The 12,812-nt window shown below is 32.9% G+C and overlaps 2 protein-coding genes across 4 annotated transcripts; one reads left to right on the forward strand and one right to left on the reverse strand.

Moving 5' to 3' along the window:
* The first annotated feature begins 3,469 nt into the window (after positions 1-3,469).
* Positions 3,470-6,987, forward strand: LOC107909479 (uncharacterized). Of its 2 annotated transcripts, none has more exons than XM_041089514.1 (5): positions 3,470-3,835; positions 3,946-4,064; positions 4,213-4,278; positions 5,439-5,516; positions 6,600-6,987. In XM_041089514.1, exons 1-5 carry the CDS (start codon positions 3,640-3,642, stop codon positions 6,684-6,686), a joined length of 546 nt encoding a protein of 181 aa, XP_040945448.1. In that variant the 5' UTR covers positions 3,470-3,639; the 3' UTR covers positions 6,687-6,987. The 2 variants fall into 2 exon arrangements, with proteins under 2 accessions (XP_040945448.1, XP_016692497.1); XM_016837008.2 differs by having other exon boundaries at positions 3,526-3,835; positions 4,213-4,270.
* Positions 6,988-8,393: 1,406 nt separating this feature from the next.
* LOC107909478 (uncharacterized protein At2g29880-like) lies at positions 8,394-11,504 on the reverse strand. 2 transcript variants are annotated; one of them, XM_016837006.2, is made up of 3 exons: positions 11,310-11,504; positions 9,256-9,627; positions 8,394-9,180 (listed from the first exon to the last, which is right to left on the reverse strand). In XM_016837006.2, exons 1-3 carry the CDS (start codon positions 11,487-11,489, stop codon positions 8,566-8,568), a joined length of 1,167 nt encoding a protein of 388 aa, XP_016692495.1. In that variant the 5' UTR covers positions 11,490-11,504; the 3' UTR covers positions 8,394-8,565. The 2 variants fall into 2 exon arrangements, with proteins under 2 accessions (XP_016692495.1, XP_016692496.1); XM_016837007.2 differs by lacking the exon at positions 11,310-11,504 and adding an exon at positions 10,194-11,301.
* Positions 11,505-12,812: the final 1,308 nt, after the last annotated feature.

Raw genomic sequence — 12,812 nt, forward strand, 5'->3', positions numbered from 1 at the left:
AATTTTTTTACCCTTGTTGAAACTCAATTTTCATCCAAAATTAAAGTCATTCGAACTGATAATGGCAGTGAGTTTGCCATTCCAGCTTTTTATGCTTCCAAAGGCGTTATTCATCAAACCTCTTGTGTTGAAACCCCGCAACAAAACGGTCTTGTTGAACGTAAACACCAACATATTCTCAATGTCTCACGCGTTCTATTATTTCATGCTGGTTTACCTAAGCATTTTTGGGGACATGCTGTTCTTCATTCAGTTTTTCTTATCAACCGCACCCCAACACCTCTTTTAGCTAACCTCACTCCTTTTGACCATTTATACCAAACTAAACCATCTTTTCAGCACCTACGAGTTTTTGGCTGTCTTTGTTTTGCAATCACCCTTACTGCTCATCGCCACAAATTTGATCCTCGAGCTCGTGAGTGTGTTTTTCTTGGATTCCCACCACATGTCAAAGGTTACATTCTTTTTGATCTGTCAACTCATGTCATTTTTGTCTCAAGAAACGTTCATTTTCATGAGTATGTTTTTCCTTTTTCCTCTCAACCATCTTCTTCCTCCTCCATCCCACAATTAACCTTTGACCCCTCCATTACTTATGATTTGCCACTTCAACCACAGGTTTCACCTCCCGTACCCTCGCAACCCTCTAGGCCGCCTCGTCTTAGGAAACCACCATCATATTTAGACCAATATCACTGTTTTTTAAGCAATGCTGCTACCAATCATTGTCAATACTCTACACCCTTTACCCTTGCTCTTAATGCCTCTTTTATACCAACTACATATTTACAAGCTAGTAAAATTCCTCATTGGCAAAAAGCAATGCAAGCTGAAATTTCTGCTCTTGAACAAAATAACACTTGGATCATTACGGATTTACCTCCAGGCAAGACTGCCATTGGCTGTAAATGGGTCTATCGAGTGAAATATCGAGCTGATGGTTCTATTGAGCGTTACAAGGCTCGCTTGGTTGCCAAGGGATTTACACAAACCGAGGGAGTCGATTATTTTGATACTTTTTCCCCTGTCGCCAAGCTTACTACTGTTCGTTTACTGCTTGCTATTGCTGCTTCCAAGAACTGGTTTTTGCACCAGCTTGATGTCAATAATGCGTTTTTGCATGGAGATTTGATTGAAGAAGTTTATATGGTTTTGCCCCCTGGTTTTGCCCCCTGGTTTTGCTTCCTCTACTCCACATAAGGTCTGTAAATTGCAAAAGTCGTTATATGGCCTAAAGCAAGCAAGTCGCCAATGGTTTGCTAAACTCACAACAGCTCTCACTACTATTGGTTATGTTCAATCTACTTCAGATTTCTCATTGTTTGTTAAAAAGGATGACACTTCTTTCACTGCCTTACTAGTTTATGTTGATGATGTTATTCTAGCTGGTGATCATTTCAATGAAATAACACGAGTAAAAGATTTTCTGGATTCTACTTTCAGCATAAAGGATTTAGGTGATCTGCAGTATTTTCTTGGTCTTGAAGTTGCTCGCAGTTCTGCTGGCATTTCTCTTTGTCAGCGAAAATATACTCTTGACCTCCTGTCTGACTTTGGCTTCTCTGATTGCAAGCCTATTACGACTCCTATGGTTACCAAACTCCCTCGTGATGCTTCTGACGAATTGCTTTCTGATAATACTATCTTCAGAAAACTCATTGGTCGTCTACTGTATCTTGTCTCTACTCGACCTGACATCACTTTTGCAATCCAGCAGTTGAGTTAGTTTTTGGATCAGCCCACAGTTGCTCATCTTCAAGCTGCTCATCGTGTTCTCCGTTACCTGAAAGGCTGCCTTGATTTTGGACTTTTCTTTTCTGCTTCTTCCGCACCTATACTGAAGGCCTTTAGTGACTCGGACTGGGCTGGTTGTCCTCTTACAAGACGTTCTGTAACTGGTTATTGCCTTTTTTATGGAGATTCTCTTGTTAGTTGGAAAGCTAAGAAGCAAAGCACTGTATCCCGATCCTCTTCCGAAGCAGAATATCGTGCCCTTGCATCTACTGCTTGTGAAATTCAGTGGCTTCGATTTCTTCTATGTGGCTTGCATTTATCTCTTCCTGGCCCTACTGCTCTGTTTTGTGACAACAGTTCTGCTCTTCAAATTGCTGCCAATCCTACATTTCATGAACGTACTAAACACATCGAAATTGACTGTCATCTTGTTCGTGAAAAGGTGTTGTCCGGTGTTGTTAAACTACTTCCTTGTTCTTCCAAGGACCAACTTGCTGATATTTTCACTAAAGCCCTTGCTGCTGCTCCTTTTCAGTCTATTTTGTCCAAGCTAGGACTGTTTCCTATCCACTCACTAGCTTGAGGGGGGGCTGTTAGTCATATAGCTTTATTTAAAATCTTGTTAATTAGTTAGCAGTTAGCAGTTATATTTTCTGTTATCCTCTTTCTGTTATTTTTTCATTTCCACTTGTATATAACAGTATCTTTTGTATCAAATACATTGAGCAATTTCTTTTTACTTTCATTCTACAGGGGCTTAAAAAAAAAGCAAAAGATCTGCAGTCTCTGCCGCCGTTGCTGCCATGATCGTCGTCGTGGCCGCATCTTATATCGCCCCTGGTTATGTTTATTCAACGACACTGGAGTTTTTAAAGACTGTCAAAACGCTGCGTTTATGGACGGGCCAAACCGCGACGAGGCAAACGGATTAACGGTCGTGATTAAGAAAGCGCCTAAAATGAACTCACTGATTTTAATCCACGTTGCACGCATGTAATCATTATCTGTTCTCTCCTTATCCGGTTTTTATTTATATTATTATTGTTATGGGTTAATTTCATTAAAAGTCCTTAAACTATGATCCAGATTTTATCCAAAGGTCCTTCAAAACTTTAAATTGATTTCCAAACTTCAAAATGTTTTAATTAAATTCTCAAAGTATTGTAATAAATATAAATCAATTCATACCTTCAAGCTAACTATTTTTTATGGTAAAAGTATCATGGAGGCCTTTGTATTAATAGTTAGATTGTATTTTGTCTCTCTATTCAAAAATGGATAATTTAGTCCCTATACATTAGATCAAAAAGAAAATTGATCTTTTCCGTTAAAAATTCCTTCCTTTTGTAATGCTAAAAACTGCTGCATATATGGGATGGAATTTGATATGATGAAATTTTTAACAGCCCAAACAACAAATACGACTAGTGCGACTCAAACCTAGGTCATACTTGGGGTAATTATCACCTTGACCATTAGGCTATCATATGGGGTTCACATTTTGTCAAATTTGAGCAACCATTTTGATACTAAGGGTGAATTTGGATGGACGGTGCGTTTATCTACGGTTAGTGTAAAAACAACAATGACAATAAGATTAAATGTTGTAACGATACTATAGGATGAGACAAAAAATAAGTTAAATGCACCGCATCGCACCCCATCCAAACCTGCCCTAAGTTGAAAGAATAATCTCCAATGAAAAAAAAATTGAAAGAAGGATCTAATTGAAAATTGGGGGACTAATTTAAAATTTAAGTATAATTTGAGGATGGTTAGTGCAATCAACCCTAACCGTATTAATAATTTATATCACTTTCAAGTTGCTTATTTCCAGTTTCTCGAATCGTCGTCATCATCATCAACTCGGTGCTGTAATCTCTGTTTCTCAGCTCACTGAATCTAATGGCTTTCACTCATTATTTGTTTGCAGTTCCAATGGACACTTCAATTCACCCCAAAATTTCAATTCCCCCTTCGTTTTGTTCCACTGAATCCCCATCTTCCTTACCTTTCCCTTCTTTTTCTTCCCCTTTTCCTCCATTGTCTAAAGCTCGAAATCTCTCTATTTTCCCCAGAATCAACAGAGTGGGACACAAAGGTATCTTCTTTTATCATCATTGTTTTTGATTAATTTTAATGGGAATCATTTTTTATTACTTTTTTTAAGCTGACAATCGTTGATTCGTTTAATTTTTTTTGAGTGAACAGCAAAAGCTGAGCCTCGAGAATCTGAAGTGAATATAGAAGCTGATGCGTTTTCTCATTTCAAGCATTTGCTTCTTCCAATAACTGATAGAAATCCTTATCTTTCTGAAGGAACTAGACAGGTTAATTTCTTAAAGACATTTTTTTTTTGAACTCTTCACAATTTCTGAGCATCGATTTTCAATTCTTTCAAACAAGAAATGGGTAAAAATCTTCATTTGCTTTTGGGTCCTCATTCTTTGGTTAAAAATGTTTAAAAGTTTTGAGCAGGCTGCTGCAACTACTGCTGCTTTGGCAAAGAAGAATGGAGCTGAAATTACTGTTGTGGGTATGTATGTATGTATACTGTCATCTATACATACCATTTTGTAGATATTATTATTATGTAAATTTTAAATTAGTATCAAAACTTCGAAATATTCTGATCAGTTCTCAAAGTATCAGAATCTATTAGCTTAGTCGTCGGCTCTAATATGAAGCATATTTGAAACCTGTGATATAGCTACTGAATGGACAACTTGTATCTAACTTGTTAAAAGAACTTACAGTCTTACTAAAATTTAAGAGGTTTATTTTGTTAATATGTCGTACTCATAGGTCTTTAAATAAGTTCAATGTTAGATTCAACCTACCATTTAGCATCTGAGCTTTAGATATTCAGGTTTTCACCATTTTTTAGGTAAAAATAACCTGTACTAGGAGTTAGATTGTATTTTGTCACCTGTACTTAAAAAATGAGTAAATTAGTGTTTGTAAGTTAGATCAAAGAGCAAACTAGCCATTTTGTTAAAAAATCTATCCATTTCTACGGTTAAAAACTGGTTCATGTATGTCAGCAAGAAGTACACGTGACACGTCATGTGTCACTATTTAGTTATTTCGTCAGCCATGTATATTTAAAACAGTATAAATGGATGAAATTTTAACAGAAATGACTGATTTGCTCTTTGATTTAACTTGACTCTAGTACAGGGGCCTCCATGGTACTTTTACCCCATATTGTACTGTGTAAACTGGGTTTGAACTTGTAGTTACTCTTCTGTCTAAAAAAATCCTAGGGCCTCTTTAAATTGAACCAAGAGAAAACAAAGATTAGAGAGAAACAAAAATGAAAATATCAAAGGCTCAGCTGGTTTTCCTGTTTTCATTTGCCACACTAATTCCTACCCTATGGGGTGGTAGTGGTAATATTGTCAAATTTGATGACATCTGGAAGCAATGTGCCCAAACAGGCACGGAAGAAGGCCCTGGCAGCATACGAACCAAGCCCAGAAAATGTCACCAGTAACCTCAATTACAATGTTAACAAGTAAATCTTATTTATAGCTTTTAATGTTTGAACCTAGGACTTGGCCTATTTGGTCTTTGCAGCTACTCTTAGGAACTGGAGTGTGCATTCAGCTGGGGTGGAATTCCAGCAACCACAACCATTTCTCGATACCAGTCAGCTTATTATTTAAAGTACTAAGAAATTTATATATGTTCTTTGCTTGCAGTTATTGATGAAAAGCAGAAAGAGTCGTTGCCGGAGCATGAAACTCAATTGGCAAGTGTTCGCTGGCATCTCTCTGAAAGTATGTAGTGTATCTATGCAGTCTTAAATGTTGGTAAAAATCATTATAGAAAATTCTGAATACCTAACATACTTGCTTACATTTATTTGTCTGATACTGCTGTTGAAATAACATAATGCGTCAGCCACTGCCTTAAGGCCAATTAAAATTCAGTGTGCATATGCATGTACTGTAATTTAAGTTTTAAACCTTAGGATAGATGTCTAGGATGGCTTTTACATAAATGGTCTTTTGGTCATTTTCTAGATCTTCTCCTGGAATGTTAATAAAAAATCAGTTGTTATTTGGGACAATATGTTAACTATTGGGTAAACTACACTAGTAGTCACTCAACTATTGGTAAATTTTTTTGTCACTCAATTATTCAATTTTGTCTTATTTGGTCACCATTTGGCCAACGGTGGTAGCTTTTAAGATTGGCATAATAGCAGCTTTAGCCCTCAACATTTATACATTGTGTAATTTAGTCTTTTTTGTAGTTTTGATTTTCTTTTGACCCTTTCACCTGAAAAGCTAACAAAGCAAACTTATTAGCTAAATTTGATTGAAAATGTACAAAAAATGGAAACACCCAAAAAATCCCAGATAATAATTTTCATCTTTTCTTATTCTTTTAAAATTAACCTTCAATGTCACAAAAAAACCAAAAAAAAAAGAAAAAAACTATACCATGTGTAAATATTGAGAGTTAATTCTTTTTAGAATCACGACTAAATTGATATAATTTATAAATGTTGAGGGTTAAAGTTGCTATTATGCTAATTTTAAAAGCTGTCACTGATTAGTCCACTGGTGATCAAAAAGGACAAAATTGAATAGTTAATGACCATTTTGTAACTTTTCATAGTTGGGGGACCAAAAAAATAAATTTACTAATAATTAAGTGATCATTTTGTAACTTTTCATAATTGGGTGATTAAAAAAGAATTCAATGATAGTTGGGTGCTACTAGTGTAGCTTACCCTATGTTTAACTGTATTATTTGTGTATCATCCTATATGCCTCCGTGATTGGTAACTAAACAAAAGTACAGTATATGCATCTTTGTGCTAACTGATGTGGGGAAAAAAAAAACTAAACCAGGTGGATTTAAGGAATTCAAGTTGTTGGAGCGACTCGGGGAAGGATCCAGGCCTACTGCTATCATCGGTGAAGTTGCCGATGACCTGAATTTGGATCTCGTGGTAATGAGCATGGAAGCCATTCATTCCAAGCACGTCGATGCAAATCTACTGGCCGAGTTCATCCCGTGCCCCGTCTTGCTTTTACCATTGTAAGATCCTATGATTGAAATTGAACTCAAATATGTGTTGCAAATGCCAGTTTTTCTCCTGGGCTTTTGTGATCTTCGTGTAATTTGTTCAAACTTTGCCAATTGATTAGCTGATTCTGGTAGTACTAGTCTTTACAAGAGCTTGGGAAATGACAGATTTAGCATTATCCATAAATGATTGAGCTTTTTTTAGCATAATATGAGGTTTTCTAAACTTATGAGCAGTGCCTTATGGTTTAAATATGCCATATGTACTTAGAATTTAATCCATGTACTTTTATTTCTAAGAATTTAGTCTCTTTACTTTTTATATTTGAAAATTCAAGTCCAATGATTAACTATGTAAGTTTTTTTTGTTGCCGTGACATTTTGAAATAAAAAAATTTACTTGATTGTAATATAATTAAAAAAAATGACCGTTATAATAAACTCGAATTTAATAAAATAATTTTAACAGATTAATAGTTGAACTTGAAATTTGAAACTAGAGTTACAAGTACGGTGATTAAATTTTAAATTTTAAATTTTAAATTTACAATGTAAATAAATATATGGACTTACGGCATAATTTAACCGTTCCTTATTCATGTGGATAGAATGTTCCTTATTTTAAACGAGTACACGAAACTTCTTCAACATAGCAACAAATGAGAAGAATTGAGAATTGCCTAGTGCTTATATAATTCAAGTTGATTCGAGTTTTAAAATTTTGAATTTGGTTTAATTTAGATCAATATCCAATTTAAATTATTCAAATTTGAGGTTTAAGCTATTACATGTTTGAATCATGTCGGGTTTTGTTCATTTCGTGTTTTAACTTATTTTAAGTTTGGATTATTTTAAAGTTCAAGCCATTTTATTCGAACAAATTTAGGTTTGGGTTAGTCAAATTTAGATTGTTGATATTTTATAATCAAATTGGATTTAATTGATTTGAACATGAGTCGATTGATCAAAATTTCAAATTTCACCGTTAATTCTGTTACTATACCTAGGGCACGTTTGGTTCGCTGTAATGGAATAGAGCTGTAATGCAATAGAACTGTAATAGTAATTCAATTGTTTGGTTGAATGAAATGGAATAGAACTGTAATAGTATTCTTATGTTTAGTTGAATGGAATGATGTTGTAATAGCATAAGAAAAAAAACTAAAATGACTAGAATACCTTAGTAAAAATTTTTTAGGTAGATGATTATTGTTATTGTTATTGAATTTTAATAAGATTATTAATATAAATAATAAATAATTTAATCATATTTTAACATAATTATTATTAAATATAATTTAATAAAATTCTTAATATTAAATATTCTTATATGAATTTACTAAAATAATAATATATAGTTAATAATAATTTAATAAAAATATATAATTTAATAAAATTCTTAATATAATTATTCTTATATGAATTTACTAAAATCATAATATATAATACTATAAAAATAATATATAATCTACTTTATTATTTCTAAACCGCAATACATATTTAATGTGCTAAAATATCATTAGTGAAACAAATAATTTAATTATTCTACAATAAAAAATATTAGAAATAATAAATAACTTGAAAATTATATTTTGCATAAACATAATATTCATATATTAACAAAAAGTTACATGATTTCATTAGTTTATATGTTATAATCCATATGTTATAAAATTTTACAACATCAACAAGTTACAACATTGTAATGACATATATCATGTTATTATACCGTCTTAAATATTACAAACACAAAAATTTACCAAAATATCATCAATACAACCATGATTTTTAATGGTCAGCAAGAAACCTTTTGACCCATTCCAATCGTACAGAAGAAGGTAAACTAAAGAAAATGAGCATTTGCGTTTGATGATCTAGAATTTTGCTCAATGCTCGATAACGCTCATCCACAGTTAAACCTTCTATTTCACATAATGTTGGATATAAATTTATAATTTTTTCTTGGATGATCTGGAATTCTTCAGACTTTAGTTGAATTACCATATCGGAGGCAATACTCCTACTGATTTGCTCGCCTACAACCCGCATGCTTTCCGCCAATAAAATGACAGCATTATGAAATGAAAAAGAAATATGATCACTTGCATCAGAATTCTTTTTTATATTCTTTGAAGATGTGGAACTCCCTTGGCTTCTATCTGATTGCGGTTCTGTAGCTGAAACATTCATGTCATCCAAAGAGATATTAGCTTCACATCCATAAAAATCGTTTCTTTCTTCATGAATATTTGTAGTAGCTACATCCTCAACATTTATTTCTTCAATGATATCAACGGCTGTTTGAGCATCTTTTCCAGTGGCTCGATCTTTTGCATAGATGACAGTAAGTTGGTCGTAATAAGGGAAACTACGATGTTTAAATTGACCTGCTTCTTTATGACTCTATAAAAATGAAGAATTCATATTAATTATAAGTTTGGTGAAAATAAGATAATAAAGACTTGAAATAATTCTTACATTTATATATGAGTTCCACACCGCATCTTCAACAACTACGAGCTGCCTATGCTCATCCCAACCAAAATCGCTATTATTTTTTCCATTAAGCATGTCATAAACGATTGACCAATCCCTTTTCAGTAGTTTAATCCTCGATTCAATATCAGGTTTAGCCTTTAACATTGCATTGGGTAAAATTTTTTCTAACATTTTTTCCAACTCATTTAAATAACCGGCTTTAAATCCCGTATCAGCATTAAAGGTTCCAACATTGTGCAAGTCGACCATACAAGAAACCAACGCAGCATCTTCTTCGGAAACCCATTTCCTTTTGGTTCCTCGAGAACTTTGGGAAGAAACATTTGATTCTGGAAAACCTGACATAATTATCTTAAGAAAAAAAAATTTAAAATTCAGTTCAATATTATGAATCAAAAGGTTAACACTTTATAAAATTATAAAACATGATGAATCAAAAGAAAATAAATTATAATTCAACAAGTCTAGAACAATACAAAAAACAATTCAAATACCACCAAAGTTTCACAAACTAGATACATAAAATAACATAAACCTAATTCCATCCTAACTAATTAAAGCTCCAAATGATAAAATTGTAAGAACCATTCGAACAACCACATCCAACATCTTAAAGACGACTAAATTTTGTCATCGGAACTTACATATTTGGCAGAGAAACCTAATAATAATATTCCTAGAAAAAGAAGCAAATTTTGAAAAAAAAAAATTCAGCTTGAGTTTACTACTATTTAAGCACGATTGAAAACAAAAAATCCAAATCAATAGTGTTTCTAAAGAAACATTTGACAGCATTAAGGCAGAAGAGGTAGCTAGATTCTGTAATAATGGTAAACTTGAAATTTTAACAATTGCAAAGAAAAAAAAAACATAACTATATATTGCAAATTATGTAACTTCTTAAACTACAACCACACCTTTAAATCTAGAGCTGTTTATTCGAATTTAGGTGTAAGTATCATTAACGGATTTGTTTCCATCACGACTATGCAGGGTCTGCATTAGAGGATTGGCCATCTCAGAACATTAGATTAACCATCTCATCAGCTCACTGGATGGCATTGGCAACATCTTTGTTTAATTTTATTTTTATATGATTTCACATAATGTTACTAGATTAATCAGAACATTTTATGCTCAAATCCATAAACAAGAAACACCAGATCAGAAAAGGAAAAAAAATGAGCATTTGCGTGAATGCATGAATGAAGCAGCAAAGAAAGGTGACATTAGAAATGCAAAAAATGAAAGGTGAAATTTTAGGTCATTTTCAATCAATACCCAGAAGAAAATAGGAAAACAAGTTGACAAACAAACAAACCACAATATTGGAAAAAAAAACCCCAAAATACAAACTGTAATTTACATTTGCAAATCTGAAATGTCAAAGATACATGCTTAATATAGAAACTCAAAATCTGAAATGCATTTATAGAGTTGATGAAACAAAAATCCCATTCAACAAAAGAGTGAAAAGAAAATCAGAACTTTGGTTCGTTACATTACCAAAATGGCTGAAAGATATATATATATATATATATAAAAGGATTCTTTTCCAACAACCATCCCCCAGCCATCACCATTTTATATATAATATACGGATCTGGAGATGATGCACACAAAATCTTTCTTTTTTTGTTTGTTTTAACTACATTATATTTGAATATAAGAAAAGCAAATAAGTATGAAAAATTCATCAGGATTTTTAAAAAATATTAAAGAAAGAAACATGAAGATGACTACCAAGAATAAAACAACAAAAGAGCATGAAAAATGAAATACTGCAAATCAATCCACCAAGAAAAAAAAAAGACCCTAAAATGAATGCTTCGGAATTGCGCCGGAAAATGGTAGGAAAGGGGAAGTATAGAGATATGGGAGGACGAAGAAGGGAAGTCGGCATTTTTCATGAGTATCTGATATTGACTGAAAATGACCTAAAATTTGCAAATCTAACATTTGCAAATCAGCTGTAACAAAATCAGAGCTAACAAAAGAGAAATCAGCCGCCAATAAAATGAAGAAGCACTTGCCTGAACAGTGAATCGGGAGCGGGTGGAGCCTTGTGGGGTGACTTTGCTGGCAGCTTCTGTTTGCTCTTGTTTTTGGGGCTTTTGGGTTGGGAGGGTAAAAATTGGAAAGGAGTAGCCAAACGGAGTCTGAGAAGGAATAGAAATCACCCATAAATCAGCCAATTTTTGGCATATCCGCATTATGGAATAAGCCCATAATACGGTATTCCATTGAACCAAACGGGTGATTAGGTGAGCCCACCAAATAGGGGTGTAATGGCCAACCAAACATGCTGATTACATGTATTCATATTACATTAGAAGTCTCTTTTTGTGTACAAGACACCTTCATTTTACTTAAGCTGAGTCTGGATAATAATTTTTGTCTTCTTTAATTTAATTTTAAATTAAATAAAATTTTAAAATTTAATTATAAAAATATCTAAAATATTAATATAAAATTGTAAAATTTATTTTTCTTTAAATAGTAATATAATCTTTTCAGATAAGTTGAGCCAAGCTCGAGTTTGAAATCATTTACAAAATCAGGTCTTTATCAATAAACATCTCTACCATTTTGAAATCTAGTGAGATTACTCAATTAATATTTCTTTTACAACATTTTCTCTATTTATAAAATTCAAACTCAAAACCATTTTCAACAAACTGCAGTTCAAGCAAATGCTTCTTGTCTAAATGTGCTCGTGCGTCGGGTTCAGGTCGGGCTTAAGCATAATATTAATATATTTTATGCTTACTCAAGTTTGGCTCTGTAACACCCCTTACCCAAGACCGTTTCCGGAGTCGAGCACGAGGCATTACTTATCTTATCTTACTAATTTGAAGCATAAAAACTTGTTTTGAAAATTAATTTCACTATTTACAGCAAATCTGTCAAATCGCGCAGCAGTTACAAAATTAAGTATAACTCGAGCTACGGAACTCGAAATTTAATTCCGTAAAATTTCCATGAAACTAGACTCATATTTCTACTTACCATAAGTTTTTTAGAATTTTTGGCTTAGCCAATTAGTATAGTTTATTAGTTAAAGTTTCCCCTGTTTCCCCAATTAACTGCTCTGACCTCTTGTCACTAAAAATAAAATTTATCATTATGGGATTTTTATATAATGCTATCACTTATTTCTACAGAAAATAGACTCAATAAGGATTCCATACATATAAAATACAACTCATAACTATTTTTGTACCATTTTTAGTGATTTTCTAAACTCAAAACAGGGGACTCCAAAAACAGTTCTGACACTGTCTCACTAAAATTCATATATCTCAAAATATAAAATTCCTTTTGCTACACCGTTATTTTTTTCATGAAAATAGACTCAACAAGCTTTATTTCCATATATCATTCACCCTCTAATTCATTTTATACCATCCTAGGTGATTTTTCAAAGTCACGTCACTGTGCTGCCTGAATTCTGTTTCTTTGCAAAATTTTACCCCTTTCATGATTTCCATGCATAATATATCACTTAGACTCTTATAACCACAAACACTTTCATA

The sequence above is a fragment of the Gossypium hirsutum genome, chromosome D03 (genome assembly GCF_007990345.1).
Source record: "Gossypium hirsutum isolate 1008001.06 chromosome D03, Gossypium_hirsutum_v2.1, whole genome shotgun sequence".
Lineage (NCBI taxonomy): Eukaryota > Viridiplantae > Streptophyta > Magnoliopsida > Malvales > Malvaceae > Gossypium > Gossypium hirsutum.